This window comes from Podarcis raffonei, chromosome 8 (genome assembly GCF_027172205.1).
Source record: "Podarcis raffonei isolate rPodRaf1 chromosome 8, rPodRaf1.pri, whole genome shotgun sequence".
Taxonomy (NCBI): Eukaryota; Metazoa; Chordata; class Lepidosauria; order Squamata; family Lacertidae; genus Podarcis; species Podarcis raffonei.
This window is the reverse complement of record NC_070609.1, coordinates 47,461,695-47,486,923: the sequence shown is the minus strand read 5'-3', so window position 1 is coordinate 47,486,923 and position 25,229 is coordinate 47,461,695. Positions and strand designations below refer to the sequence as shown.

General features: G+C 46.6%; 1 protein-coding gene and 1 long non-coding RNA gene across 12 annotated transcripts in view; one reads left to right on the top strand and one right to left on the bottom strand.

The window, feature by feature from the left end:
- The window catches only part of RIPOR1 (RHO family interacting cell polarization regulator 1), a 96,572-nt gene extending 75,987 nt beyond the window's left edge, over positions 1–20,585 (top strand). For 9 of the 10 annotated variants that reach the window (XM_053399762.1, XM_053399757.1, XM_053399760.1 and 6 more), the window contains 17 exons: positions 1,536–1,589; positions 2,186–2,338; positions 2,450–2,513; positions 2,796–2,839; positions 3,050–3,175; positions 3,271–3,419; positions 3,808–3,937; positions 6,423–7,124; positions 8,260–8,375; positions 10,449–10,629; positions 11,505–11,640; positions 12,356–12,517; positions 13,646–13,804; positions 14,667–14,863; positions 15,524–15,607; positions 15,932–16,022; positions 19,571–20,585. In XM_053399762.1, the coding sequence (XP_053255737.1) occupies positions 1,536–1,589; positions 2,186–2,338; positions 2,450–2,513; positions 2,796–2,839; positions 3,050–3,175; positions 3,271–3,419; positions 3,808–3,937; positions 6,423–7,124; positions 8,260–8,375; positions 10,449–10,629; positions 11,505–11,640; positions 12,356–12,517; positions 13,646–13,804; positions 14,667–14,863; positions 15,524–15,607; positions 15,932–16,022; positions 19,571–19,668 (2,646 nt within the window). In that variant the 3' untranslated portion in view covers positions 19,669–20,585. Of the gene's footprint in view, positions 1–1,535; positions 1,590–2,185; positions 2,339–2,449; positions 2,514–2,795; positions 2,840–3,049; positions 3,176–3,270; positions 3,420–3,807; positions 3,938–6,422; positions 7,125–8,259; positions 8,376–10,448; positions 10,630–11,504; positions 11,641–12,355; positions 12,518–13,645; positions 13,805–14,666; positions 14,864–15,523; positions 15,608–15,931; positions 16,023–16,607; positions 16,672–19,570 lie in introns of all 10 variants that reach the window. The other variant, XM_053399758.1, reaches the window with a different exon arrangement.
- On the bottom strand, positions 20,370–25,216 carry LOC128419284 (uncharacterized). Of its 2 annotated transcripts, XR_008331824.1 has the most exons (3): positions 24,928–25,216; positions 23,462–23,654; positions 20,370–20,831 (listed from the first exon to the last, which is right to left on the bottom strand). It is a non-coding gene; the product is annotated as an uncharacterized LOC128419284 (long non-coding RNA). The 2 variants fall into 2 exon arrangements; XR_008331823.1 differs by lacking the exon at positions 23,462–23,654.
- Positions 25,217–25,229: the final 13 nt, after the last annotated feature.

Sequence of the window (25,229 nt, the reverse complement as noted above, 5' to 3'; positions counted from 1 at the left end):
TTGTACAATGGCTATAGACTAAAGAGTCAAGCAGTTTCTCCTGCACCCTGCTGGCCCTTCCTTTGCTCAGACTGGCAGCCTTTGAGGTTGCTTTTGGTTTATAGTGGAGCAGATGATAACTTCCCCACCTTGGAGAGGGGTGGAAAGTGGTTCCAAGACAGGTATTGCTACTTTCATATCAAAAGAGTAGGATCATCTACAAAAGAGTGGATGTAAACACCCTATCCTGCTCTTTTGCATCTGATAAACAGTTCTTGCAAGACTTTGCATTGTTTCAAAAACATGCAAAACCTGTTTGGTGAGACATGAAGTGAATAAAAGAAATACCATTAGGTAAATACCTTGCGAAATCTCTCTTGAGCCAGTTGCAACTCTCTTATAAAAACTATTTGCCTATCTCCAGCCTGAGGTTAGTCTGTGTATTAGCTGCAGCAGAAACTTCTGGTTGTGGGGCCGGGAGAACATAAAGAAATCAAGGGGGCAGTTTTTTCAGTTTTAACTCAGGCATGCCTTGGCTGAAGCTGCTCTTTTCCTAGAAGTTTCCTTGAGGAACTGAAGGCAAAAATAAAAAATAAATATGCTAGAAACATAAGGAAAAGGGGTAGTTAATTTATCTTTTAAATAGATAATGAAATCTCAAAATAATAATGATAACGTCAAAATGATGAAGTTTCATAGTTTCTAATCTCTTTTCTTCCCAGTGCTTGACATCAAGGAAACCAGTATATTTGCTAAATGTGGTGACTGGGAGAGAAACAGCCATGGGCTAGTCCTCATTACAACTTATATGCATCCTGCACTCTGCCCCAAGCAACAAAAAGCACAGGAAATGAGCTTTCTCTTTGGGGGTCAGCTTTGCCTGGTGAAAGGATGCTGCATTTGGGCAGGCAGAGGAGGGCAGATGTGTGGTTCTGAAATTTTGAGTTAAAAAATGAGAGAAGAAAATGAGCACTTCCAGGCCTCCTTTTTATTTACAGTCTGCTGACTTGAACTTCTCTTTTCATGGACATATCTGATATGATGTAGTGAGGGCCTCTAATCTGATGGGTTTTAAAAAAGAAAAGGAGTTGCATGTTTTTAAGATGTGCTTTCTGTTAAAAGTAGGAGGGAAGCATTGAAAGTGGGAGCAAACCAACCAGCTTTTTGCTTGGTGCCTAAAAGAAAGCAACTTTGCCAGTTTCTCCTACCCCTGCCTTTCAACCCTGAATGACTTCCTCTTGCCCATAGAACAGCAGCCAGATGGAAGGACCCTGGCCAGTTGCCCAGTGATTAACCTGAGCTAGGCTATATCTGCCTAGCTTTAAATATTGTTCTTTTGCCAATGAAGATACATATCAGGAACTTGTTGCTCTAAAACAGATCAGCAAAGGAATCAGTTTAGCCTGTAAGCACCAATACGACATCAATTGCAAATGGAAAGACCCCAATCCTTTCTTGGGCAAGCTGGGAACGTAGAGGATTTCTGGGACCTTCACTACTTAGTCAGTCGGATTTCCAATTCCTGTCTAATGGGATTTCCTTTTATTGTCTCACAGCAAGTCAAGTCAATTGAGCGGTTTCTACGCCGTCTGGAGTTTCACGCTAGCAAGGTACCAGCTACTTCTCAGCTTGTAAAACAGAATTTCTGCCCTGAGAAAAGCTGAAAGCAGCTTTGAATATTATGCAGTTTAAGTATGTTTGTATATATTTGCTCATTTTGTATAGCCTCGCCGTGAGGCAGATAGCTATGTAGGGGACCGACGTTCCAAGCAAAGGAGTCTGTTGTGTTCCCTAGAACACTTCATGTCTGTAGTGGGGAAACTGTGGCACTCTAGGTTATGCTGGGTCCCAGCTCCCATCATTCCTGACCTTTACTCATGCTAGCTGGGCCTGATGGGAGTCCAGTAACAGTGGGAATGCCATAGATTTCCCACCTTTGCTTTATGGTGGGAGCAGAGGAGGATTTAGGGAAGTGTGGCTGGTTCGGTCACACTGGGCGCAGAGCCTCAGGGGCGGCTACAACTTTGATGTTGAATGGAAGATGGGAGGTGGGGGGGGACATACCAATTTTGGGTTCGCACAGGGTGCCACTGAAATTTGAGGCCCTATTGAATGCTTCCACTGATCTGGGTTTGTGGCAACCAAACTTTCTGCCAAGCATCCCCTACAGCCCATCATCCTAGCTCTGTGGTTTACTTCCTAACAGATAGATGAGCTTTACGAGGCCTACTGTATCCAGCGGCGGCTTCGGGATGGAGCTCACAACATGGTCAAGGCCTACACAGCTGGTTCACCTGGCAGCAAGGAGGCACGCGAGAGCTTGGCTGAAGCTAGCAAGGGCTACAAAGAGTACACAGAGGTGAGTCAAGATGGCCTGGTACTGAGGGAGGAGGAAGGAAATGGAGGAATGGGGACCAGGCTTTGTGTTGGCGGCATTAATGGACAGTTTTTTGGTTTCTCCCCCTTCCAGAATATGTGTCTGTTGGAGAGTGAACTAGAGAGTCAGTTGGGAGAGTTCCACATCAAGATGAAAGGTACAGAAGAGCAAACAATATGTCATATACAAAGGGATGTCTGGTGGCCATTTTGTAACTTGAAAAGCAGCTTTGGGAGGGCATAACCCTAAGTGGGTGGGAGGGTTAACCCTTTTTCTTGAAAGCGGATGTTTTACTCCAGATCCCATATATGAAATTCCAGCTGCAAGTTTACCTCCTAAACATGTATCTGCACCCTATCCCACACCTCTTGTCATTTAAGTGGATCAGCAAAATTGTGGGGTCATGACAGAGGCACTGACATTTTTTCCCCTCTTGCAGGATTGGCTGGCTTTGCTAGGCTCTGTGCCGGAGACCAATATGAGGTTTGTGACTTAGAGATGGGCTCAGAACATGTGGAGAGGGAGGGGCTTGGGTCCTGGAAACTAGATGAACTGGAGTTGACCGAACAGCTTGTTGAAGGGGAATCTGGTTCCCCAGCACTGATTGCATTAGCCCTTGTCCAGCTCTGATAGGATGCACACCTTGTTTCACGTCTATCCAGTTGATCTGAACTCTCTTATTCCTTGTGGCAGATCTTCATGAGATACGGGCGCCAGCGGTGGAAGCTGCGGGGCCGCATTGAGGCAAACAGCAAGCAAGTGTGGGACAGTGAGGAGATGATCTTCCTGCCCCTCATTACAGAGTTCCTGTCCATCAAGGTATCTGGTGCCACTCTGGGCAGCTGGCCCATGTCACAGGAAAGACAATTCATTTCCTAGGCTTACTGGGCCTCCACTCTTCCTTCTCCTCCCAGGTAACAGAGCTGAAGAGCTTGGCCAGTCATGTGGTGGTGGGGAACGTCTCTTGTGAAACCAAGGACCTGTTTGCAGCACTGCCCCAGGTCGTGGCAGTAGATATCAATGACCTGGGCACCATCAAGCTGAGCCTGGAGGTTAATTGGAAGTGAGTTATTCTCTTGAGGCTTGTTGAGTTTCTCTGTTGTGGAGCTGTGTTAGAAATGCTCTTGGGTGAGGAAGGTTGTGATCTTACAGAAGCTGAAGGGAAGGGGCCTGATAAGTGAGGGAACTGGGACCATGGTACGATAGATCCTCCTTCCCCAGCTTAGTGCCCTCCAGGTGTTTTGAACTACAACTCCCAACAGCCCATGGCAAGTATAGCGTGCTGACTGGGACCAATGCGATCTGTGGTCCAAAACTTCTGGAAGGCTGCTCTGGATGGTGACTCCCCAAGAGGATTTAATAATGTGTGACCCTCCCTTTCTCTTCTTACATCAGTGTACAGGAGGGGTGGTTCACTTTTCTCTCTGAGCACTCTGCTTTCTTTTCACCAGCCCCTTTGACAAAGAGGACCAACCATCATCTGCTAGCACTGTGACAAAGACATCTACAGTCAACAAGAGATTTTCCACGTACAACCAGAGCCCACCTGATACACCATCTATGCGTGAACAGGCTTTTTATGTGAGTGCAAAGGAAAAAACCTGGAAGGGAATCAAAACCCACACTCCTGGTCCTGGTTGGGAGAACTGTAGCTTTCCTAAGTCCCACCAACTAAGTTTGTGGCTGAGATGTGGCTAAAAATCAGCAGCCTCCTGGATCGCAGCTCAGACTTTTAGCCACAATGCTATATGAGATGGAGAGATCTTCAGAGCAAGTCCTACTTTGAACGTATTGCATTAAGGCATGTGGGAGAAGTGGAGGGGTCAACACTTGTTCTCTCAGTACAAGAAACCTTAGTTTGTCAAGTCAAGACTTTTGCATCTGAACCAGGCCTCTGTCTTGAGCTGAAGAAGTTGAGGAAATTAGTACAGGAAAGGAGAGGACAACATCTGGTTGATAGGAGAAATGTCAGATTATTATTTTTTTAAAAAAATGCATTTATATCCCAGCATTTCCTCCAAGGAGCTCAAGGTGATGTGCATCATTCTCTCCCTCCTCATTTAATCCCCACAAGAACCCTGTGAGGCAGATTAGGCTGAGAGGCAGTGATCTGCCCAAGGTCACCCAGCGAGCATCATGGCTGAGCGGGGATTGGAACCCAGGTCTTTCAGGCCCCAGTCTGAGACTCTAGTACCCCCACACTGGCAGATTGATCAGTTATGGAAAGCAGAGTGGTCCTGATTGCCAGGGAGAAGCACCAGCAGATTGTCTGTAAGGCAAGTGAGTCTCATGTTGTAATGGAGCTAAGCCCTTGGTGCTGACCGTTGCCTCTTTCTCCGCTCAAGAGCCTGCCACGGGAGGCTCCCCACAAGCACAGGTGGGCCTTGTTGGACATCTTCCGGGAGACTTTCCTAGAGAGGCTGCCGCGGAGCTGCTCATGCAGCGACGTCTCCTCAGTGCAGCTCGGCACAAGGGCACCTCGGGGCTGTGTAAGTGCTGGCCCTCTAGCTTAGCCTAGTCACCTGATGTAGATGTAGCTGTGCTCTGTCTCCCGTGTGCTAGTCTGTGGTTCCTGTTTCAAGGCCTGAATCAGAGCTGTGAATAAGGCAAGTGGATTCACTGCAGAATCTTGCCTGTCCCTCTGCCGCTTTGCAGTAGCGAGCAGTGGACTTCCCCTGTCTTCCCAGATTGTGGTGTTTTGTGGCGATTGTGTGCTTACTTACTGCTGCCCCTGAAGGCAGGGTGCGGATCATACAGGCTTTTGTCTCCTGCTTTTTGTAGTAGTAAATTTCTTCCTCACACCAGTTTGCCTTCTGTAATATACCAGCCTTCTATGTGCTGCCCATATTCATCATATGGCTGCCTTCTGGTGGATTTGGTGGCTGAGGAAGAGCTGCCTCCCTGTAGGCCAGGACTTGAGGAACCTTTGACCTTCCAGTTGATGATGATGAACTCCAACTCTCATCATCCCCAGCCAGCATTGCAAATGGTAAATTATGATGGGAGTTGAACATGTGGAGGATGACAGGTTTCCCCTTCCTGCTCTAGGCCTCCCAAGCTGACGTGTGTGTGTGTGTTTGTGTACGGGCTGTAGCTCAGTGGTAATTCAGATGCTTTGCCCAGAGAATGTACCAGGTTCAATTCCTTGCAGCTCCAGGTACAGCTGGGAATGTCCCTTATCCCTGGCAAGATGCTATCAGTAAGTGTAGACAATACTGAGCTAGATGGACTATTGGTCTGACTCAGCATGAGGTGGCTTCCCGTGTTCCTCTGTGTAATTTGTGGTATTTCCAAACTGGAGCAGGTATCTCAAGAAAGGAGGAAATGTAACCTTCAGGGAATTGTGCAACATTCCTTTGTCTGGGGTTCTACCTGAAATAAACAGTGATTTCCTCCTTGTCTGCCACAAAGATTAGCAGAGAATTGGCATATAATTTGCCATGTGATTTGTGACATGTGGCTCAGTGCTGGGGCCTGGCAAACAAACAAATCACTCGTGTGTCTCATCTTGGCTGCAATTCCTGCCCTTATCCATGGGTGGTGGATGTATAGAGGAGTGGTGGAAGCTATGTAAAGAAGCACAAAGGGCTTTGAATAGAAAGGGTTGGGCTGGAGGGCTGGAAGCCAATATCCCTCCAAGCAGCCTGTTAGAGAATGGTTAGGGGCTGAAATGTTTCTCAGGTGCCTTGCCATCTTGTCGAGGGCACCTTGAGTTGTCACAGCAAACCAAGAACAGGACAGCTAGGAATGATGGCCCTCCTGGCCAGTTCTGGATCCAACCCCACTTGCAAGGGAGGTTGATTTAACTGCCCACAAGTAGCTGGGCTGCTGCCCTGGAGTCTTGTCTCCAAGACTGTTGAGACTTGAAGCAGACTGCTTTTGTCTGGAAAAGATGCAGCATCACACATCCTGGGCAAGCTGTCTTCTCCAGTGGGGAGCCGAGTCGCAAAATGATGACCCCTGATGTTATGCAGGGGTGTAGGCAGTGACAGATGTTTCCATGCTTGCACACATGCACTATGCTCAATGCATCCCTCGTGTCTCATCTACGGTGCATTCTTTCTAGAACATGTTGCGGCAGCAGGAGGAGATTGAGAATGGGGCAGCCTGGTCCATCTCTTCAGAGTCTTCGGATGATTCCTCTAGCCCACAGCTGTCTGGAAGTGCCCGCCATACACTGCCCAGGCCTATTGTGCAACCTGCAGTACAGGCAACTCCGCCTGCCATAGAAATTGCCTTTACGCAACCCGAGGACAAAGAGCCACCAGCCGTTCGCGAGGAGGTGGCTGTGGCTAACGGACATGTGCCCTATGCTCGGACACTTAGTCAGATCAGCGAGGCTAGTGTGGACCTGCCATTGGCAGAGGAAAAGGAGTGCACTGTCCCCAGAGACTCCAGTCCCAGGGACCTGCCTCCACTGGAAACGAACTCTTTGCCCCAAAGTGCAGGTTCAGTGCTGGACACTCAGATCATAGAGGCTGGAGAACAGGAGATTGAGCCTGATGGGGCCACTCCCACTGTAGAAGGGACTGAGGACACAGCCTCCCAAGCCCAAGAGGTTGAACAGCCCAAGCTTTCATTGAGCCTGCCGGTCCCAAAGGAGCTTCAGCCAGTGGGACTCTTGGAGCCACCAAAGCCCAAGCCTGTGGACTGTGGGCTGGAGGAGGCCATCAACTCACTGGCCTCTGCTCTAGATGACTACCGAGGCCAGTTCCCTGAGCTACAGACCTTGGAACAGGAGCTCAAGCACCTAGAGGAGATTCTCTTGGTGAGTGAGAGGGGGTGAAGAAGACCATGGCTGGGGGAAGGACAGCATCCCTGGATCTGTGTATATTTAGAGCTGTAATAAAATGTTTTAACCAAACTTTGCTGAATTCTGGAACTTGTGTGAATTGTGCAAACAAACCTCACTTTGTGCATATTTGCTTGTTGTTGTTTGCATAATTTGTGCCAACCACAGGGAAGAACAAAAGAATAATTTGTTGGACCCCTGAAGCCTCGCTCCCTGACCACTGTAAATCCTTTCTAGTGTTCCCACCCTGTCTGGTGAAGTTACTGTTGCAGATACACATAAGCAGTTAACAAAATAGCAATATGTGTATATAACAAAAAGAAAACTGAGAAACTACAATGTAATATAATCCAATGCAATGTCATATAAAGCAGAGCTATAATACAGTATAATAAAACAAGACACCCTCTCCCCTCCCCCGGAAATGTAACAACAGTTTTTGAAGCACATTTAGAATCTGGGGTCCCCTCCTTTTACATCCTCTTGCTAAGGTGCATCCTGACTAACAGAATCCAACACTCAGCCCACAAACAGATACACATAGAAGCCAAATTCTGCCTTACATATAGAAGCAAAAAAAATATGGTATGTTCCTTCTTCCCAGCATCCTTAAGTGCAACCTGAAAGCTGCATGGCACCTGAGGAAAATGAGACTGAATGTCTGCCACCTCCTTCCACATTCCATCTGTGGAGATCAGATGGAGGTTCCCTGGCTTCACTCTCAGCCAAGCTTCTCCCTTTCTCCCCCACCCCTGGGCCAGCCAGCTTTGTTTACCATCTAGCCTGTTAAAGGGTTCTGGAGAACTTAAAAGCTTGCACACAAGTTTTGTGACATTTTGGTTGTTCTGATAAAAGCTATTTCCCAAATATTGCTTTTGACATTTTTCTTATGCTTTTATACTTATGAGATTAGAAGATGTCCCCTCCCAACAACTTTCCCCTTAGAAATTGTTCAGAGTTTCTCACTTCTCGAAGCTACAGCGGCTGCAACCACAGAAGCACAGGTGATCACAGCTTGATCTCATGGCCCAGAGTGTTTTGCTGGCAGACATAGGAAACAGCTGCCAGAGTGGACAAAGTGATACTTGTTTTCTTTCCCCTCATCCCACAGCAAAAGCAGGGTGTGTGCCTGAGCCGGGCCTCCAGCACCAGCCTGACGGTAGAGCATGCTCTGGAGAGTTTCAGCTTCCTCAATGCTTCTGATACAGAAGATTCAGACGATGATGGGTGAGTGAGGCTGGGATAGGTTACTAGGGAACTCAGTGTAGGCTGCCAAAAGTTAAAGTGGGCATAAGCGGAACCCCAGCATGTTGGGATTCCGATCTGTATGAGAAGTGGGGACAAAGTAATATTCAGTTTTATAGCAAAAAGTGATTGAAGGCTTGCAATGCAAAGGGGCAAAATTAGAAAACCCCTCATCCCAAAATGATGAGGTGTTGACTGAAGAAGGTGTGGCCTTCCAGTTCCTGCTGGACTACAGCTGCCATCATCCCAGACCATTGGCTGCGCTGGCCAGAGCAGTTTGGAAACTGGAATGCAAGTACCTTTGGAGGGCCACAGGCTTCCCATTCCTGAACAACAGGAGCCTGCAAGCTTTTAACATTCTTGGCTAGCATGTGCCTGCCCTGGAGCTTCCTCACACTACTGAGGTTCTACAATTTTGTCCCAGGTGGTTATCCTGGAAGAGCATCTGTCTTACAGGAACAAGGAATTCTGGGGAGGTCACCTTCTTCCTCTGTAGCAGCAAAAACAACAAATATACAAAGGCACCTTAAAATACGAACAGGTTTATTATGGCACTAAAGTACACAAAGTGTTTCTCCCACAACACCCCTTTGTTTAACCATCTTTGATGAGATTACAAACTGCAAATTCGGGCTATTAAATAACAGCCTTACCGTAGCTTTAATCAGGTTGACCAGCTTCTGTATTCTCTAAAGGGCCTTGTCTTCTCCAGCTGTGGCCTAAAAGTATATTTTCTCTCACACTCTCCAAATCCATCATGGGCGGTCAAGTCCTCTGATAGCACTGGTGACCCTTAATATGGTAAAAGCTTCATAGGAGCATTGGAAGGTGCCTCACACAAAGTCAGACCCTTGTTCCAAGTTGCTTTGTATTGTCTTCGCTGATTGGCAGCAGTTCTTCAGGAACCTCCTGTGTTCAAGTGCACCACAACTGAGCTGCAGCCTTTTCCTTCATAATGAACAAACTTCTGTATTCAGGCATAACCAGGAGCATTGTACAGAAAGTCCAATGTGGACGTAAAATGGGAATATATTCAGCTTTTTCAAACCTATTCTTTTTTTTTATTTGTATGAATATTACTACTACTTTTTTGGGAAAAAACCTTGATTAAATGTGGGCCAGATAACACTGATTCATTGGCCTACCAATTGGCAATGCAAGTTAGGATGAAACAGCCTACGGCTGTTGACTCTCCTCCAGTTTATTTGTGTATCCTCTCCCTGTACCAGAACTTGAAGGTTGCTCAGAGGTCTTTCCATCTCAGGATAGTTGGTTTTTATAAACAGGCCCCCACAGTTCAGGGATAGTTTGGATTCTTAGTGGCTCCCTTGTCTGGCTGGGGCTCTGTGTTTGCTCCAGGCTAATGTCTCTGCTTGGCACGCTAAGAGACCCAGATGGACTTTTCCCACAGAGGCGATGCAGCTGCCGGAAATGAGCCTGGCCTGACAGGTGAATTCCAGCAGGCTGTGCTGCAACAGTGCCACTCAGCGGCCAGCCCTGGATATTGCCAGCAGGAATCTGTTCTCTTCCAGCCTCTGTAGAAAAGTAGACCATTGCAAAAAGGGGAGTGTAAATGTCTTGGAGCACAAAGTGGATAAAAGTGTTCAGGAGTGCTCTGTTGAGACACTGGCAGTCGAAGTTGCAGTGCTCACTCAACTAGATCCGCAACCCAGTTAAGGATATGATAACGGAAGAGGGTTTAAAATCAATGGATTGATTTGTGTTACTCCATTCAATTTGCATGTTGGGTAAACATTTGTGAGGCAAGAAGTATATGTTCTCATTTTCAGAAAAATCTTCTGCCAGATTAACGGGGAGACACCTTTTTCAGTTGATTAAAGTTTGTTATATATTTGATTTTGCCAGTTAATCAAGTAGATATCACAGCCCTAATTCAGACCTGTTCAGGAGCATTTTGGTGTTACATGGATGCTGGGACAAGCCGAATCATACTTTCAATGCATTTCAATGTTCAGGGGTTGACAGAGTGAAGAAAGTTGGGCTTGCAAAGGACTGGATCCCTGCTAATATCTTCCCTGCTGGCTCTTTTCACAGGAAGGCTAGCAGTGCACAGCCTGCACCCCTGGGCAGGGTACCAGGACCCAGTGAGGCTGTTACTGAAGACACAGCTGGGTGCTTAAGCTCAGAGGGTGGCTCAGAGCCCATGAGCACTGGCAACGAGTTCCTCGACAGGGCCTTGGTCCTACACCTGAACCATTGCAATCGCTTGCTGCTGGTGAGTTCACAGTGAGGTTTCAGTGAAGAATTGGCTATGTCTTTCATTGTGCAAGATGATTGTCCTTGCATAAAAATGAAGATCAGGAGGGTTTGCAAGAGCTTTAAAAAAAAAACAAAAACAAAATAAGGAATAAAGCCAAATAAAAATACAATACAAATGCACATTTAAAAAAGCAGTACCATGAACAGATTTTTTTTTAAAAAACCACCCAACAGCCACCCACAATGAAAACCCTGCAAAGCCATTTGAAGAAACATAAGAAATAGGTGCTAGGCAAAAACTTGGGGAAAGCATTGTATGGTTGGGGCTCCACAATGGAAAAAGGCTCTGATAACCAGCCAGCAGGAACACCTGGAGCAAGGCCCTGTTAGATTAGCTCAGTAGATAGGCAGGTTGATACCAAAGGAGGTCCTTCGATAACACTGGTCCCAGGCCTTTTAGGGCTTCCTCATTCAAAACCAAGACTCTGAAATCTAGATGACGATGATGAACTACAATGCCCATCATTCCTGGCCATTGGCCATGTTGACTTGGGCTGATGGGAGTTGGCGCCCAACAACATCCAGAGTTGGTTCCCACCACTAGAGGGAACCTAAGACTTGGCCCTTACCTTGGAACTCCTCCTCCTCCTCCTCCTCCTCCTCGTCTTCTCTGACCATCCTGTCAGTCGGACATCACTCAAGTTGTTGAGTCCCAGCTTTGATGCCAGGCCTGCCCTTCTGTGTTGTTCTTGCACATGATACCTAACCAGGGGGGAGTAGCTACTTGTACTGGAGCCTTACCTTAAAAGGGCTCCCCATATGCCCTGCACAGTATGAGCTGAGATTGACCACCTCCCCTAAGAATCTTTCCCACTTGTATCTGATTCCTAGAAACTGGGCACTTTTGGGCCCCTCCGCTGCCGGGAAATGTATGCACTAGACAGGCTGGCGAGGGAAGCACAAGTCCTGGAGATGGTCTGCCGCTTAGCAGAGGAGCGAGCAGGGACAGCCAGCTCTGCTGAGGAAGGTAAGGAAGAAAGAGGACAGATGTGGAATGAATCTGGGGTTAGCTACACCAGTACCGGAATTGGCACTTATTTGCAGGATACAGTGAGAAATAGAATCCAGGGAGGCGGAGTCAACTGTTCTTCTACAAAGGGTGTCTGCAAATATACAACAAAGCATGCAGCCAGGCTGTTTGTCTTTCTTCCATAGGGTAAGGTTGGCTTCCTGCTGCCTTGTCTTTGTAAGATACATTTATACCTGCAATAGTTGTTAGTTTTGCCCTTTCTCCCATGCTTTGTTTTTTATATTTAAAAAGTTTTTTAAAGCATTGTGTCTGCATTTATTCAATGTAACATTCCCTGAACCCCTTTCTTTAAAAGAACAGTTTTTAAAGAGTTGTAAAACAAAATTGAGAATGGGGGAGGGAGGAGATGTTGACCTTACAGCTGCTAGCCAATCAGAGTTGTGCACAGCCACTTTCTGCAGACCTTTGCAATTTGAGCTCATCGTGCAAAGGAATGGGTACAGCTGACTATAAATATGGTGAGTGTACTTTTAGAGCATTGCTGACTGCTGTTTTCAATGTAAATTTGTATAGGATACATTGCAGGGGAGGGAAAGAGAGACATTTGTGGAGCTTCTAAGAGTAAGACTGGTTCGGGGGGGAAATGTTCCTCCTGGTGTTATTATCATAACCAGAGGTCTAAGCTGTCTATGTCGTCTTTTTCTCCTCTCAGTGGTAGAGTTTTCTTCATGGAAGGAGGGAGTATTGCTCTTCTGGGACAACTGTGTGGTCATGCCTAATCTATACACCTGCCCTGTAGAAAGATTCCTGCAGACACTCAATTCCCAGTATGTGGCACGAATCAACGAACGCCAGCAAGGCCTGGCAGATCCAGGTGGGTGTGACTTTGGACGCAGGACAGTACTTACTATATGCTTTACTTCTCTCTCCACTGCCCCCAATTTCATCTTACGATCTGCAGTCTTTTTTATATTCTTTGCAATTCAAGCATGAACCTGCACATTGTGCACATCTATGCTTTAGCTAGTGATGTGGGATGGGCAAGGGGCTGATACCTTGACTGCTAGAAGTCCTCCTCAGTCCCACTCCAGCTTTGATATTCCATAGTATCATACAGTTGGAAGGTACCTTGGAAGCTATTTAATCCAACCCGAGTTTACCACCTCATAAGGCAAATTGTTCCACTGTTGCAATGTTTACTTTTAGGAAGTTTCTCCTAGCACTTAGCTTAAATGTGTTTCCTTGCAATTTCCACCCATTAATACTAGTCCTGCTCTCTGGAGCAACAGAAAACAAGGCTGTTCCATCTTCTCTGTCACAGCCCTTCAGATATTTGAAGACGGCTATCACGTCTTCCCTTAAGCACACCTGTGTCTTTCAGGCATTCCTCATTCCACTTGGTTCCCAGCTTTATGTTCCAGCAGGCATGGCTCATATTTCATGTTGTCAGGGGTCCAGATGCTTGGGATTTTTAAATGAATGAATCTGGGGGTTCCCCGAGTGCTGAATTCTGGGCCAAATATCCATTCCTATGCTTGTGCAGTATGCTTCTTTTATGAGGAAGGTGGGTATGGTTAGAGGACAAGGGTCGTTTGTGATGCCCTAAAATTCACTTTCATAAAGGAGTGACTCCTAGGGAACCTTTGAGCCGTTCTTTGCCTTAGACTTAGTTCAGCATTTTTTGTATCGAGATATGTTAAAGACTGATTGTACTCCAAATAACAGTATAACTGACCCATGATTTGTTTGTTGGAGTTGACTGATTGAACTGTTGAGGGTGGTGGCAAAATGAGTGTAACTCAGAACGAACTCCTCAAAGCTTTATTCATATCCAAAGAGTGAAGCCACCCCAGAGCTTGTTCCCGGGGACTGTTCCCAAGTCCCTACCATACTCCAGTCCCATTCAGAAGCCTGGATGTAGTTGCAAGACCCTTGTCATATGATTGGTACATCTACCAAGTATTTGGGAGCCACCTTGACAGTGTTTTTTCCCTTGCCACAGTGTGTGTGAAGCTGGTGGAGGAGTTTCTGCAACGCAGACTGCCCAGGCGCCAGGGCAGCTGCCAGGCTGAGCAGATCACTGTTTTCCAATACTGGAGCCACTTTGAGGCTCTGCCTGTCTTGACGCTGGACTCTTACATCATGGAGTTGGCGGAGGAAGGTATGTTGTGTGACTTGTGAAGATTCATGGAGGGTTCCCACATGCATGTTGTGATGCCAGATAGCAGCAACATCAAGTGAAGATTTGCACATGTGACCATACCTCTTGGCTCACATGCTACTTAAAGGGTTTGATCATCACCCTGCCCATCACAAGGGCATTTTTAGGGGAGGCTATTCCTTCTACCTATTAGAAGCCACATAAAGGGATTCTTACTAAATTTGTCCTTAAGTGACTCAGGAGTTAATGCCATTCGCTGGCATTGTAATTCCTGCTTGTAGTTCAAGCAGATGCAACTTGCATTTATTGGAAATGTCGCAAATTATGGAATACTTGAAGTTAGCAATGACCAGCGTACAAGATGACTGGATATATGTATATTACCATCCATAATATTGTGCTATGTTAAATCATTAATATTAGCAGAGGATGGAGAAATGATACTGTACATCTTATTGCTGCAGTTAGAACGACTGTTAGTCAAAACTGGAAAAAATAAAGGTTCCATCAATTATAGATTGACTATTATAAATTTGGCTTATAATGTATATGCATGATGGGAGTAATTTTAAAATGCTGTAATGATTTATATATTTGTTTTATGCATTTATTTACTTGTTAATTTTGGATTGCTTAAATTTAAAAATTTCAGGGTTGTAGCCAACCAGCTTTCACTCAAGAGTAGACCCAGAGGTCTATCTATTTCAGTGAGTCTAAGTGGCACTAACAGTGGATACAATAACCCTTTGTGTCTGGTCTTCAGCTTTCCCAGATGTATTCCTGAAAAGGAGTATGTAAATGAACTTCATAAATAAATAATGATGTAGCTAACCATGGAGCTGGTTCTGCCTTCACACTATAGTGCTGCTAGCACAGAACCTGAATTCTGATGACCAAGACGTGGTCCTGAAGGCCCTGAAGCGCGTTCCTGAGAGCCGGCTTCGTAAGGATGGGCTGAAAGCCTTAAGCCTGCTTCTTATCGAAGGAAACAGCAAGGTTGTTGGGGCCGTGTCAGCACAGTTGCGCAACCTGTCAGAGAACCCTGGCTTCCGGGAACGGGTAAATATCTACTGTGCTGGTCCTATTGTTAGGAGGGGATTTACTGATCAGGAGATAGCCTGGTTTCAAGTGCAGCTACACTAAAGGTAAAGGGACCCCTGACCATTAGGTCCAGTCGTGACCGACTCTGGGGCTGCGGCGCTCATCTCGCTTTATTGGCCAAGGGAGCGGGCGTACAGCTTTCAGGTCATGTGGCCAGCATGACTAAGCCGCTTCTGGCGAGCCAGAGCAGTACACGGAAACACCGTTTACCTTCCCGCTGGAGCAGTACCTATTTATCTACTTGCACTTTGACGTGCTTTTGAACTGCTAGGTTGGCAGGAGCAGGAACTGAGCAACGGGAGCTCACCCCATCGCGGGGATTCGACCCGCCGACCTTCTGATTGGCAAGTCCTAGGCTCTGTGGTTTAACCCGCAGCGCCACCCGCGTACACTACAGATTGCTAAAGCATGTTGGAAGCAATTAAACTTTCTTGATTCCTCCTGAATAATTCTGGGAGTTGCAGTTTCATGAAGTAGCTGAGAGTGCCTTATTAGTCATTGGTTGCTGATTTCTTAGTTGGGTGTTTTGTTTGTTGCCACCCATCTGTCTCAAGAAACAAAAGATGTGTGGTGTACAGAAAGGGGGCACAAGCAGGCTGACTGATGTGTCTTTCCCAGGCCCTGGTCTGTTACCTTGAGCAGCTGGAGGATGAAGAGGTGCAAACACGGATAGCAGCCTGCGCAGCTCTGGGCTGCCTTAAGGTGAGGGCTAGATGGAAGCTTTTCTCAAAGGTCTGCTTTTAATATATTTACTAACTGACATTCAGGAGTTTTCTGGATGTATCTCACCCTCTGTACCTGATCATTTAAAACAAGACTTTGTTGTATGGAAGGGAGGGAAGCCTTCTTGGTGATTGCACACCACAAGGTTTGGTTGAGCAACTGTCTGGGCTGCAGTGGGCTTCAATATCCAGTATTTGTGTATTGGTCCTCCAATCTTATTTGTAGCTTTGGGTTTTGGGGTTCCATTTAGAGAAGGAGCTAAAACTTGATAACATCAGCTTCTTTTACATTTCCCTCCAATAGGCCAAGGAGAGTATTGAGCAGCTGGTGTACTTGTGCCAAACGGACAAAGAGGCCGTACGAGAGGCAGCCAAACAGAGCCTAATGCTGTGTGGTGAGTGCCTTCCCTTCCCTTGTTTTCAGACATAGTTTTCTCCCATCTCACCTGGGCAGGCGGCTCCCTTTATGACAGTGGTTGACAACCATCAAGGGGGACATTCTCTCAGGGGAATCCATTGGGGCTAAAGTCAGCAGTGTGCACGGCCAGAGCCTGAGGTGGGTGGGGCTACCTTTTTCATTCTTTCTCCCTCCCCCCCTCTTGCTACTCAACAGGCCATTCAGAGAGAGACAGATCACTCCTTCAAAAATTTAAACCAGTAGGTTGCAGAGGGCTTTGGAAACCAGGCTAAAGGCTATAGGCAGCCCACCCTGCCGGTTGTCCACTCCTGCCTTGTGGCTTGTTGAGGGGTGGGGTCTGGCTCCATGTGGTGCTCACTCTATACTAGATGGCTAGGCAGAACTCCTAGCCTGTTTGGCCATAGATTTATGCTCTTAAATATCCCATACCTATTCCTTGCTAGTGTTCACAGCATAGGACAGAGGACCCTCTTGGCCCTATATTGCTGCTCACTTAGTGAGAGTTGATATGGAACATTGAGAGTGGAAAGCACTAAGCAGTTGTTGTTTATCATTTTGTTAGATGGCACTGAGAGAACCATCTGATTGGCTAACTAGACTTCCGGGTCATGACAGCAGCTGCACAGGTCGGGATGTGTTGGCCAGTCCATTCTTCCCCCTTCCCCCTGTGCTGCATGCTTTATTGGTGTCTCTTGTCCTGGACCCTGTTGGTCTTTATCTTGTCAGGTCTTTCGTCTCAGCTCACTCCTCCTAGTGTGCTTGTCTTCTGGCTGTGTCTTTGTCACTGTTGCAAAGGGAATGGCACACCTGTTGAGGGGCTATGATCCAGATTACATAGGAAGTTGCCTTTTGCCAGGTCAGACTGCTTGTCCATCTTGCCCCAGTATTGGCTATTCTGAAGCCGCAGTGGCTCTCCCGTATCTGGCTGTGGTTTTCCCATCACCTACTTGTTGATCTTTCCACTAGAGATGCCAAGCACTCACCCCTGGGATCTTCTGCATGCAAAGCAAATTCCACTTTCCTACCCAGACAGGCCTTTTAGATCAGGGGCTTGGCACTAACAAGAAGCATGTAGTTCATCTATTCCAAATGAAACCTGCCTTCCCAGCTAAAGGTGTCTTGTTTTTAGGAAGCTCGAAACACCTGGAAGATGAAGGGCTTCTCAAAGGTGCACTATTTAGGCTCCTCCTGCATTCCATTACTGATGGGCGACTAACTTCTGAGAGCTGAAAGGGGTATAACTATAAGGTTAGGGTGATGGCCTGTTGGTGTCTATGTTGTCAGGAATGACAACATTCTTGTTGTAGGGCATATTTCTTTGAATTGCACCCTGGAGTTTTCTGCTGGTGGGTGAAAAGGCCTCTTGCCCCCATCCCTGCATTAGCCAGTTACAAGGCCAAGCACACCCTTCACTGAGCAGGACATCCTTCACAGCAGCTCTCTTGAGAGCTTGTGCCTACACCCTTGGCTTCCCCTACTGTTCATATGCTGCAACTGCAGGCCCCAGATTGGGAAGATAAGTTTCAGGGGGAAGCTTGAACACACACCAACCGTTATCACTAGAAACTAGGAGCCCAGGAATCAGCACTGGCACAGAGCTGGTTGTATTTGTTATGGAGTGGGGTGAGATCCACAGGATCTGGCAGGGCACCCTGTAAATTTTCTAAAATGGAATGAAATCTGGACAATAGTTTTTAATAATTTAAAAGGTTTTTTTGTGGGGGTTTCACCGCCCATTTCACAGACCCACTAGCAGACCATCAAAGTGCAGCAGGAGGGGATTGTCAGCAGTTGCAATGCCACAAAAACTGTGTCGATCCAGGTGCCTGAATGGGGGGACCTGTTGCAATCAGGTCCTGCTTATGGAGCTTCTCGTGGGCATCTGGTTGGCCACTGTAAAAACAAGATACTGAGCTAGATGAGTCATTGACCTGATCTAGCAGGCTCTTCTTATGTTCCCTTTCAAGTTCTGCTTAAAGCAGCATGCCTGTTGCAGAGGGTATTTACCGTATTTTTCGCCCCATAGGACACACTTTTTCCCCTCCAAAAATGAAGGGGAAATGTGTGTGCGTCCTATGGGGCGAATGCAGGCTTTCGCTGAAGCCTGGAGAGCGAGAGGCATCGGTGCGCACCGACCCCTCTCGCTCTCCAGGCTTCAGGAAGCTATCCGCAAGCCTTGCGCGCCCGGCGGGAGTTCCCACGGGCTCACAAGGCTTGCAGGCAGCAGCCTGCAGCCCTGGCGAGTGTCCTCAAGCCTTGTGCGCCCGGCGGGAGGTCCCGCCGAGTGCGCGAGGCTTGGGGCGGCAGCCTGCCGCCCGAAGCACGCGGAGCCCTCCGGAGGGCTCCCCGTGCTTTGGGCGAGTGTCCGCAAGCCTTGCGCGCCCGGCGGGACCTTGGGGCGGCAGCCTGCCGCCCGAAGCACGCGGAGCCCTCCGGAGGGCTCCCCGTGCTTTGGGCGAGTGTCCGCAAGCCTTGCGCGCCCGGCGGGAGGTCCCGCCGAGCGCGTGAGGCTTGGGGCGGCAGCCTGTCGCCCGAAGCATGGGGAGCCCTCCGGAAGGCTCCCCGTGCTTTGGGTGAGTGTCCGCAAGCCTTGCGCGCCCGGCGGGAGGTCCCGACGGGCGCACGAGGCTTGGGGCGGCAGCCTGTCGCCTGAAGCATGGGGAGCCCTCTGGAGGGCTCCCCGTGCTTCGGGTGAGTGTTCGCAAGCCTTGCGCGCCTGGCGGGAGGTTCCGCCGGGGGCGCAAGACTTGGGGCAGCAGCCTGCAGCCCGAAGCATGCGGAGCCCTCCGGAGGGTGCCCCGTGCTTCGGGCAGGTGTGCGCAAGGCTTGGGGCGGCAGCCGCGGCTGGGGGGGGATAAATTTTTTTTATTCATTCCCCCCCCCAAAAAAAACCGAGGTGCGTCCTATGGGCCGGTGTGCCCTATAGGACGAAAAATACGGTATTTACAAGTTCTAAAGTACTGCAAACAAGCAAAGATCAGCACAGGTACAAAATGAAGGGCAAATTCAAATACAATAGTGCAGTCATGCGCCAATTTGAACATGCAGAGGAAGCAGGACAACAATTGTTAAATGACTCTGACTCAGGACAGAAAAGGGCACCTGGAAACCAACGGTGTTCAAAAGGTACTAAATGAGCTCTTCAGATGTATCAACTGACCATTCCTACAAGGGTAAATTCTTGTCAGTAATCATATAGCCTCATCAGTCTTCATTGTTTGGTTGGGGAATTGGGTTCACATTCAAGAAAATAAGAATGGACCTTCATCAGCAAACAATATTGACCATACATTAATTTTGGAAGTGTAGTCTTATAAGTGTAGCCACACAGCTGGTTGGATCACCCTTAGGCAGCCAAGCAATGAAGTTTTATGAAATTGGGTGGGGGAGGGAATCACCCATTTTCAGGCCAGTGTGTTGCCAAGGAAGATTACAGGGAAATTTTATGGTCTGACTTTGTAGACATGTGGAAGGCTGGGGCAAACCATATCCTAAATAACAGCTGATTGCTTTATCTGCTTGCAGGAGAAGATGGGAAATCTGCTCATCGACGTCTTGAAGAGTCTCTTGACAGTTTGCCCCGAATCTTTGCCCCGGGGAGCATGGCCAGCACTGCGTTCTGAAGGGTGCCACACAAACTGACCAGCCAGATCCTTTTGGGACCCAGACTTTGCATGCCACAGAACTTCAACCAAGTCACACAGACTGGGGTCAGACTAGTGTGCCATAGACTGGTCAGCTCTTTGCCCCTAAGCGCATGCACACACTGCAGTATTAGCATCACCCACACGCTGTCTTATGTGGAGGATGCCTTTTCCTAGCCCCAGTGGCTGCTTCACTCATGGAACTAACATGAGTACAAGACACTGAGAGATTCGCTTGTTTTTTTCCTACAGGAGCCCACAGGGCTGAGGGATTGAGTATGGCTCTCTGCCATTCGCCAGGATCAATATGCCACATTTTGGAGAAAAACAACAGCTGAGCATTATGGCCATGGCAGAAAGTCTCAGTTGCTAAAGCCATCTCCCATTTGAGACAAACTTGGAAGAATTTTTGTGTGTTCTTGAAGTCTCACTTAGTGTTCAACTTGTTCTTAGCTTGCCCATGTCCTCCACCCTTTGGGGCTGTGAATACTGCAGGAAATTGGGACCAGGTATATTCTGCTACTGAGGAGCTGCAAACTCTTCTCTCGGTTCTGAGAGGTGGGGGGGAAAGAAAATGCACAATGATTACAGGAGGGAGTTTCCCACCTCCCAGTGGAGGAGGAAGAAAGGACAGATTGTTTTTAACAGTGGTGCTGTGGCAGATGGAAGCAACATGGATAGACAAACGCTGCCACTTCTTTGGCTATTTTATTATTTTTATTTACACATTTTTTGGGGGGGGAGGTTGCAGACAAAAGCAAAAAGTCTTTTCTATAAAATCTCTATAATTTTATCTGTATATCTACATAGATATATAAATATATATAATGTAATTATCAAGAAGTTTGGCTAATTTTGACTTTAAGCCTGAAATAAAAAGAAGTTTGAGCAAGTGAGTTGGGTGTACATCATTTTGTGACTGCTGCTGTGGAGTTTCCCTAACCAAACTGGGAAGGAGCGAGGTGTTGTGAAACCTCAAGTGGTCAAAAACACCTTAGGTAACTCAAGTCAACAAAGTACAGCATTGAAGTTTTTCAGTGGTTTTACAGGTGGTGAAATAAAAAGGAAGATGGACTGAGCTTCTTTCCAGAAGTGAAAGGGGAATGCTGAAGACCACAGGCAACAAGTCATCCTTGTCCTTCCTGCAGTACAGAAAATAGAAATGGAAACCATTATTCATCGATGTTCAATATTCATACCCTGCCTTGTTAAATAAGGTTCTCTGAATATGATTGAGAGAGAGAGAGAGAGAGAGAGAGAGAGAGAGAGAAATCAATACAGCAAATTCACACTAGCATTAAAGTGAATAAGGAAGTCTCTTCTCCTATTGGAGCCCTCTGGATCTCTGAAAACTGTCATGTTCTGACAACGTATTTCTAAACTTTTAACAAACTGGACAGCTAAGGAACATGAAAATATTTCTTCGGTACTATGTTTATGTGTTTGGATATCAGTTAAAGAGAATAACTTGTACACCAGAAATAAAACTGACACAGTTGAAGCCTCACATTTGACTTTCAACTTCTTGGGGAGGGGGATCAATACAGCAGTAAACGTAAGCTGCCAAACTAACAATCTTAAAGATATTAACAGTACAAACCTACATCTTTCTAGTCAAAAGTAAGCCCCTCTGAGTTCAAGACAGCTTACACTCATTTAGGTAGGTATAGGATTGTAGTGCAAAACACTAAAAAGTTAACAGGAAGATGAAATTCAAGGAGAGTAATCTGAAAAAGTTCCTGCCTATCTGAAAGCAAACAACAAAAGGGGCAGGTGAACCCCCTTGGCATGTTATTCCAGATCTGAAAAGGCCCTGTGGTGGTGAGGGTCCTTAGAGCAGGGCCTCAGAAGATGTTAAGACAGGTTTCGTATGAAGAAAGGTGATTCTTGAGATAACCTAGGCTGAGAATTCTTTGGGGATGTTTCCTGAAAACATTAGCTCAATGTGTCTGCAATCTGAAAAGAAGCAAAGGTGCTGAACAAGATGCAACATAATTCACATTTTTTTACAATTAAATGCAGGTATGTGCCCCCCCCCGAGTATGGATCAGAAATATAGGGGGAGGGCAAAGGGCTAAAGTCAGGGGACTTATGTCTACCATTTACTTAAAAAAAAAAAAAAGGTAACACAATTGTAAACTGTGTAGATAGAATCTCATCTAGTTTGCCCGTAAGAAAATAAGAACATTCCTCCAGTTGTCTGGGAGCACTTGATGCAGTGTTTTTGAATCAATGCCTGAATGAGAGCTGCATATAGGCTGTTAGGTAAGAACAGAAAATACATTTTGAAAGTGGATAAATACAGGTTAGGTAAATGCGCTTATAAAAATATGCATGTGCCCATGAATTTCCCTGTACCACTTGTGACTCCAAAAAGCTCCTACACCCAGAAACTAGCATAAACATGTCCGACTTACATTAACCTAGAGTCACTGGGCAAAATGAGCTCTTTATTGAGGAAAGCCCCAGGATATATGGATGTAAAGTAAATTAAAACCAAGGTTGTTCCTAAATTAATTCTTCCTTGGCTTGTGACATCAAAATGATGTGTCTTGAGATCCTCAGCTTGAATGGATCCCTTTAGCATAGAGATGGGGAACCCCTGTACTTCCAGAGGTTGCTAGACTATCATAGTTTTTGACCATTGGCCATACTGACTGGGACAGAGGGCATTTAGCCATCTAACAACACCTGGAGGCCACAGTCTCCCTCTCCCTGATGAGGAATATTTCACTCCTGCGAAAGACCCAGCTATTTGCCCTGCATAATTGTTTCGTTGGCACGTCCCTGGGTTTCGTTTCCACATGGTTACTTCACTAAAATGTATTGAAAGTGCCCTAAGCTGCTTCCCTAGCCTGCTACTAAGATGAAATGTATAACTTTTGAATTAGGCCTAGTGTCTGGACTATACCACTTCAGGTGGAAGTTCCTGTGATTGTGTAGAGGTAACTGGCAGCTTATATGAGGGTTTGGTTTCAGGGGTCCTCGTGCAAATGCAAAATAGTGTAAAGCCAGGAACCTCTGGAACTGCTCTCCCCATGACCATCCCTGTCTACAGCAGCCTTGCCCTTGGCCTCTCTTACTGCCCTCTGGGAAGGATGTGCAAGGCCCAGGGCCCTCATGTAACATTCCCAGAGCCCAGTAAGCAAAATGGAAGGCTTAAAAAGATATTTTTGCAGTGGGTTTTCTCTGCTCTCCATTTATTTATCCACTGCCCACATACAAGTTGTGATGTAGGAGAAATCAGTGTAAGCTACATAAGTTCAGCTGTACTTGTACCTGCCTCTCCCATAGAAAGAATAAAATACCTTTCGAGAGAGAGAGAAAGAGCACACATTCTGTTAACATTGCTACCCTGTTAACTACGGGATTGTTAAAGTACCCACAGGCACCTGCAAAGCCTGAGACAATTCATACAAGGCAAACGATTTCCAACATCTATCATTGCTGCTGTCTGGTTTTCTAGTGGGAAGAATGGAGTCATGCTTCCCATGAGGTCCACCAAGAGTAAAATGGCCATCCAGCAAATCCAGAAATAGATGTTTGGGGATTTCTTGGCCAGCAGGTTTATGGAGGATCACTGCCTATGCTCAGCATTAAATCTTTCCCTAGCTGTTTTTAGCTGGTGTAAGCAGATGGAAGTGGGGAGATTTTCCTGAAGCTGTCATTTGAGAGGAAACTGGAGAGGGCCAGCCCCAGGTAGGGGTGGTCCTATGTATTCTTCATTCTAGTGCCCGCCCTACCCCCCGTCAATATGCCCTAGCAGGCATACCTGTCAGTAATGGTTGGCAGCAGCAACAGTGATGCTTTCAGCAATGCTGGATGGCAGGGACTAGCTACCATGTTAATTTCCTTCAATACCTTGTAACAGCACTTTGTCAGGGGTGTTGTGTTGACCCACAAAAAATAAAGGGGAACTCAGGGCAGGTATCAGTGATGTTGGGACCCTGATGGTTGTCCTGGAACTGGAGATAAAGGGTTGGACCCAGACATAGTCATCCTCTTTTTGCCAAGAGAGGAAGACAGTGACAGATGCATAGTGAAAGCCATGAAGCTCACTGGTGACCTTGGGCCAGTCACTGCCTCTCAGCCTAACCTACCTCACAGGGTTTTTCGGAGGATGAAATGGAGAAGAGTACCACCTTCAGATTCTTGGAACACCACCTTCAGATTCTTGGAAGATAAAGGGGGTATATAAATGTAACTAATTAAAAAAAAAAGTTGATTTCTTCTAGGAGAGAACTGTTCTATTGTAGAAAACGCTGTTTCCCTTCAAGATGGCATCTTCTGCTGCAAGGCCACAAAATTACCACAGCTCCAATTAAAGAACTAGGATTAATTAAAGAATAGGGATTAGAGATATATAGAGGATATTTTGTGGTGAGGGGAGGTATATAAATACTATTAAAGTAGAAGAAATGTATTTAAAAACAACCACCAAACATATAGTCACTACATTCATGTTACATATGCAGCAAGGAATACCCTGAATAACTAATCCACTGGCTCCATAAGGACAGGTAAGGGGGTTCTAGATAGAGCTACTTCCCATTTTAGAAACCAAGCACCATTTTAAAGTAAAATCTAAACTGCCTGAATGTGGAATGGGACACTAGCAAATCTCTTTAATACGTTTTCTGCTGAATTTCTGGTAATCACTTTCAACTACAAACTGCTCTCCTCTTAGATATTTCAAGAGGGGTGGGAATCCTTCACTAAGAACTGGGATGGGTTGCAGTTAGCTTACCTACATTCCATGTACGGTACATTCCAGGTACGGTAACAAATACTGTATGGACTTTGAAAGGACATCAACCCACCTGTTGTGATCCTTTCCCTAGTTAGGGTCAATTTACCTGATTACTGTGTCTTTCAAGTAAGACAAATGAGATTTGAAAAGCAAACATCCCCATGACTTTTAAAGATTGTAAATCTTTAAAATTTTAAAAGATTTAAAAGACTGTAGATCCCACTACCACCCCGCTCTTTTGGGTATCAGGGCTTTAATGGCTGTGCATCAAATTAAAAAGGACAGCAGTATTTCTCACCACAGATATACATTAAGTACTTAATCCGAGATACCACTGTACACTGACAGGTGGCAGCTTTGCCTGTTGAATTTCTGCCTACTAAGGGATTGTTAAAGGTTTAATTCTAATATAAAAATAAGTGGCATCTCTATTTTGAGGCAAAGGTGTGCAATCACAAACTGCCTCTGACAAGCTGCAGTTAACTTACATATCCAAGCTCGCCTGTTTTGGTTTTGGACACGTTTGCACCAATTTGCTCCTGATTATACCAACACGACGCCCGTGACACCCCCGCCCGTTGACAGAGATTTTCCTTTCTTGGCAGGTGGCAACAGGGCCAACGTCACCTCAAGAGGGCGCCACACCGCGGAACCAATCCCATTGCCCGCGCTTGCAACGTGCAAGTGCTCTGCACCCTCGGCTCAGGCCGCGCGTGACGTCACAGCGCCACCCGCCCTCACGTCCGCCGCGGCCCTTCTAGGTCCTCTATTTGAAGTTGGCGCCCAGCGG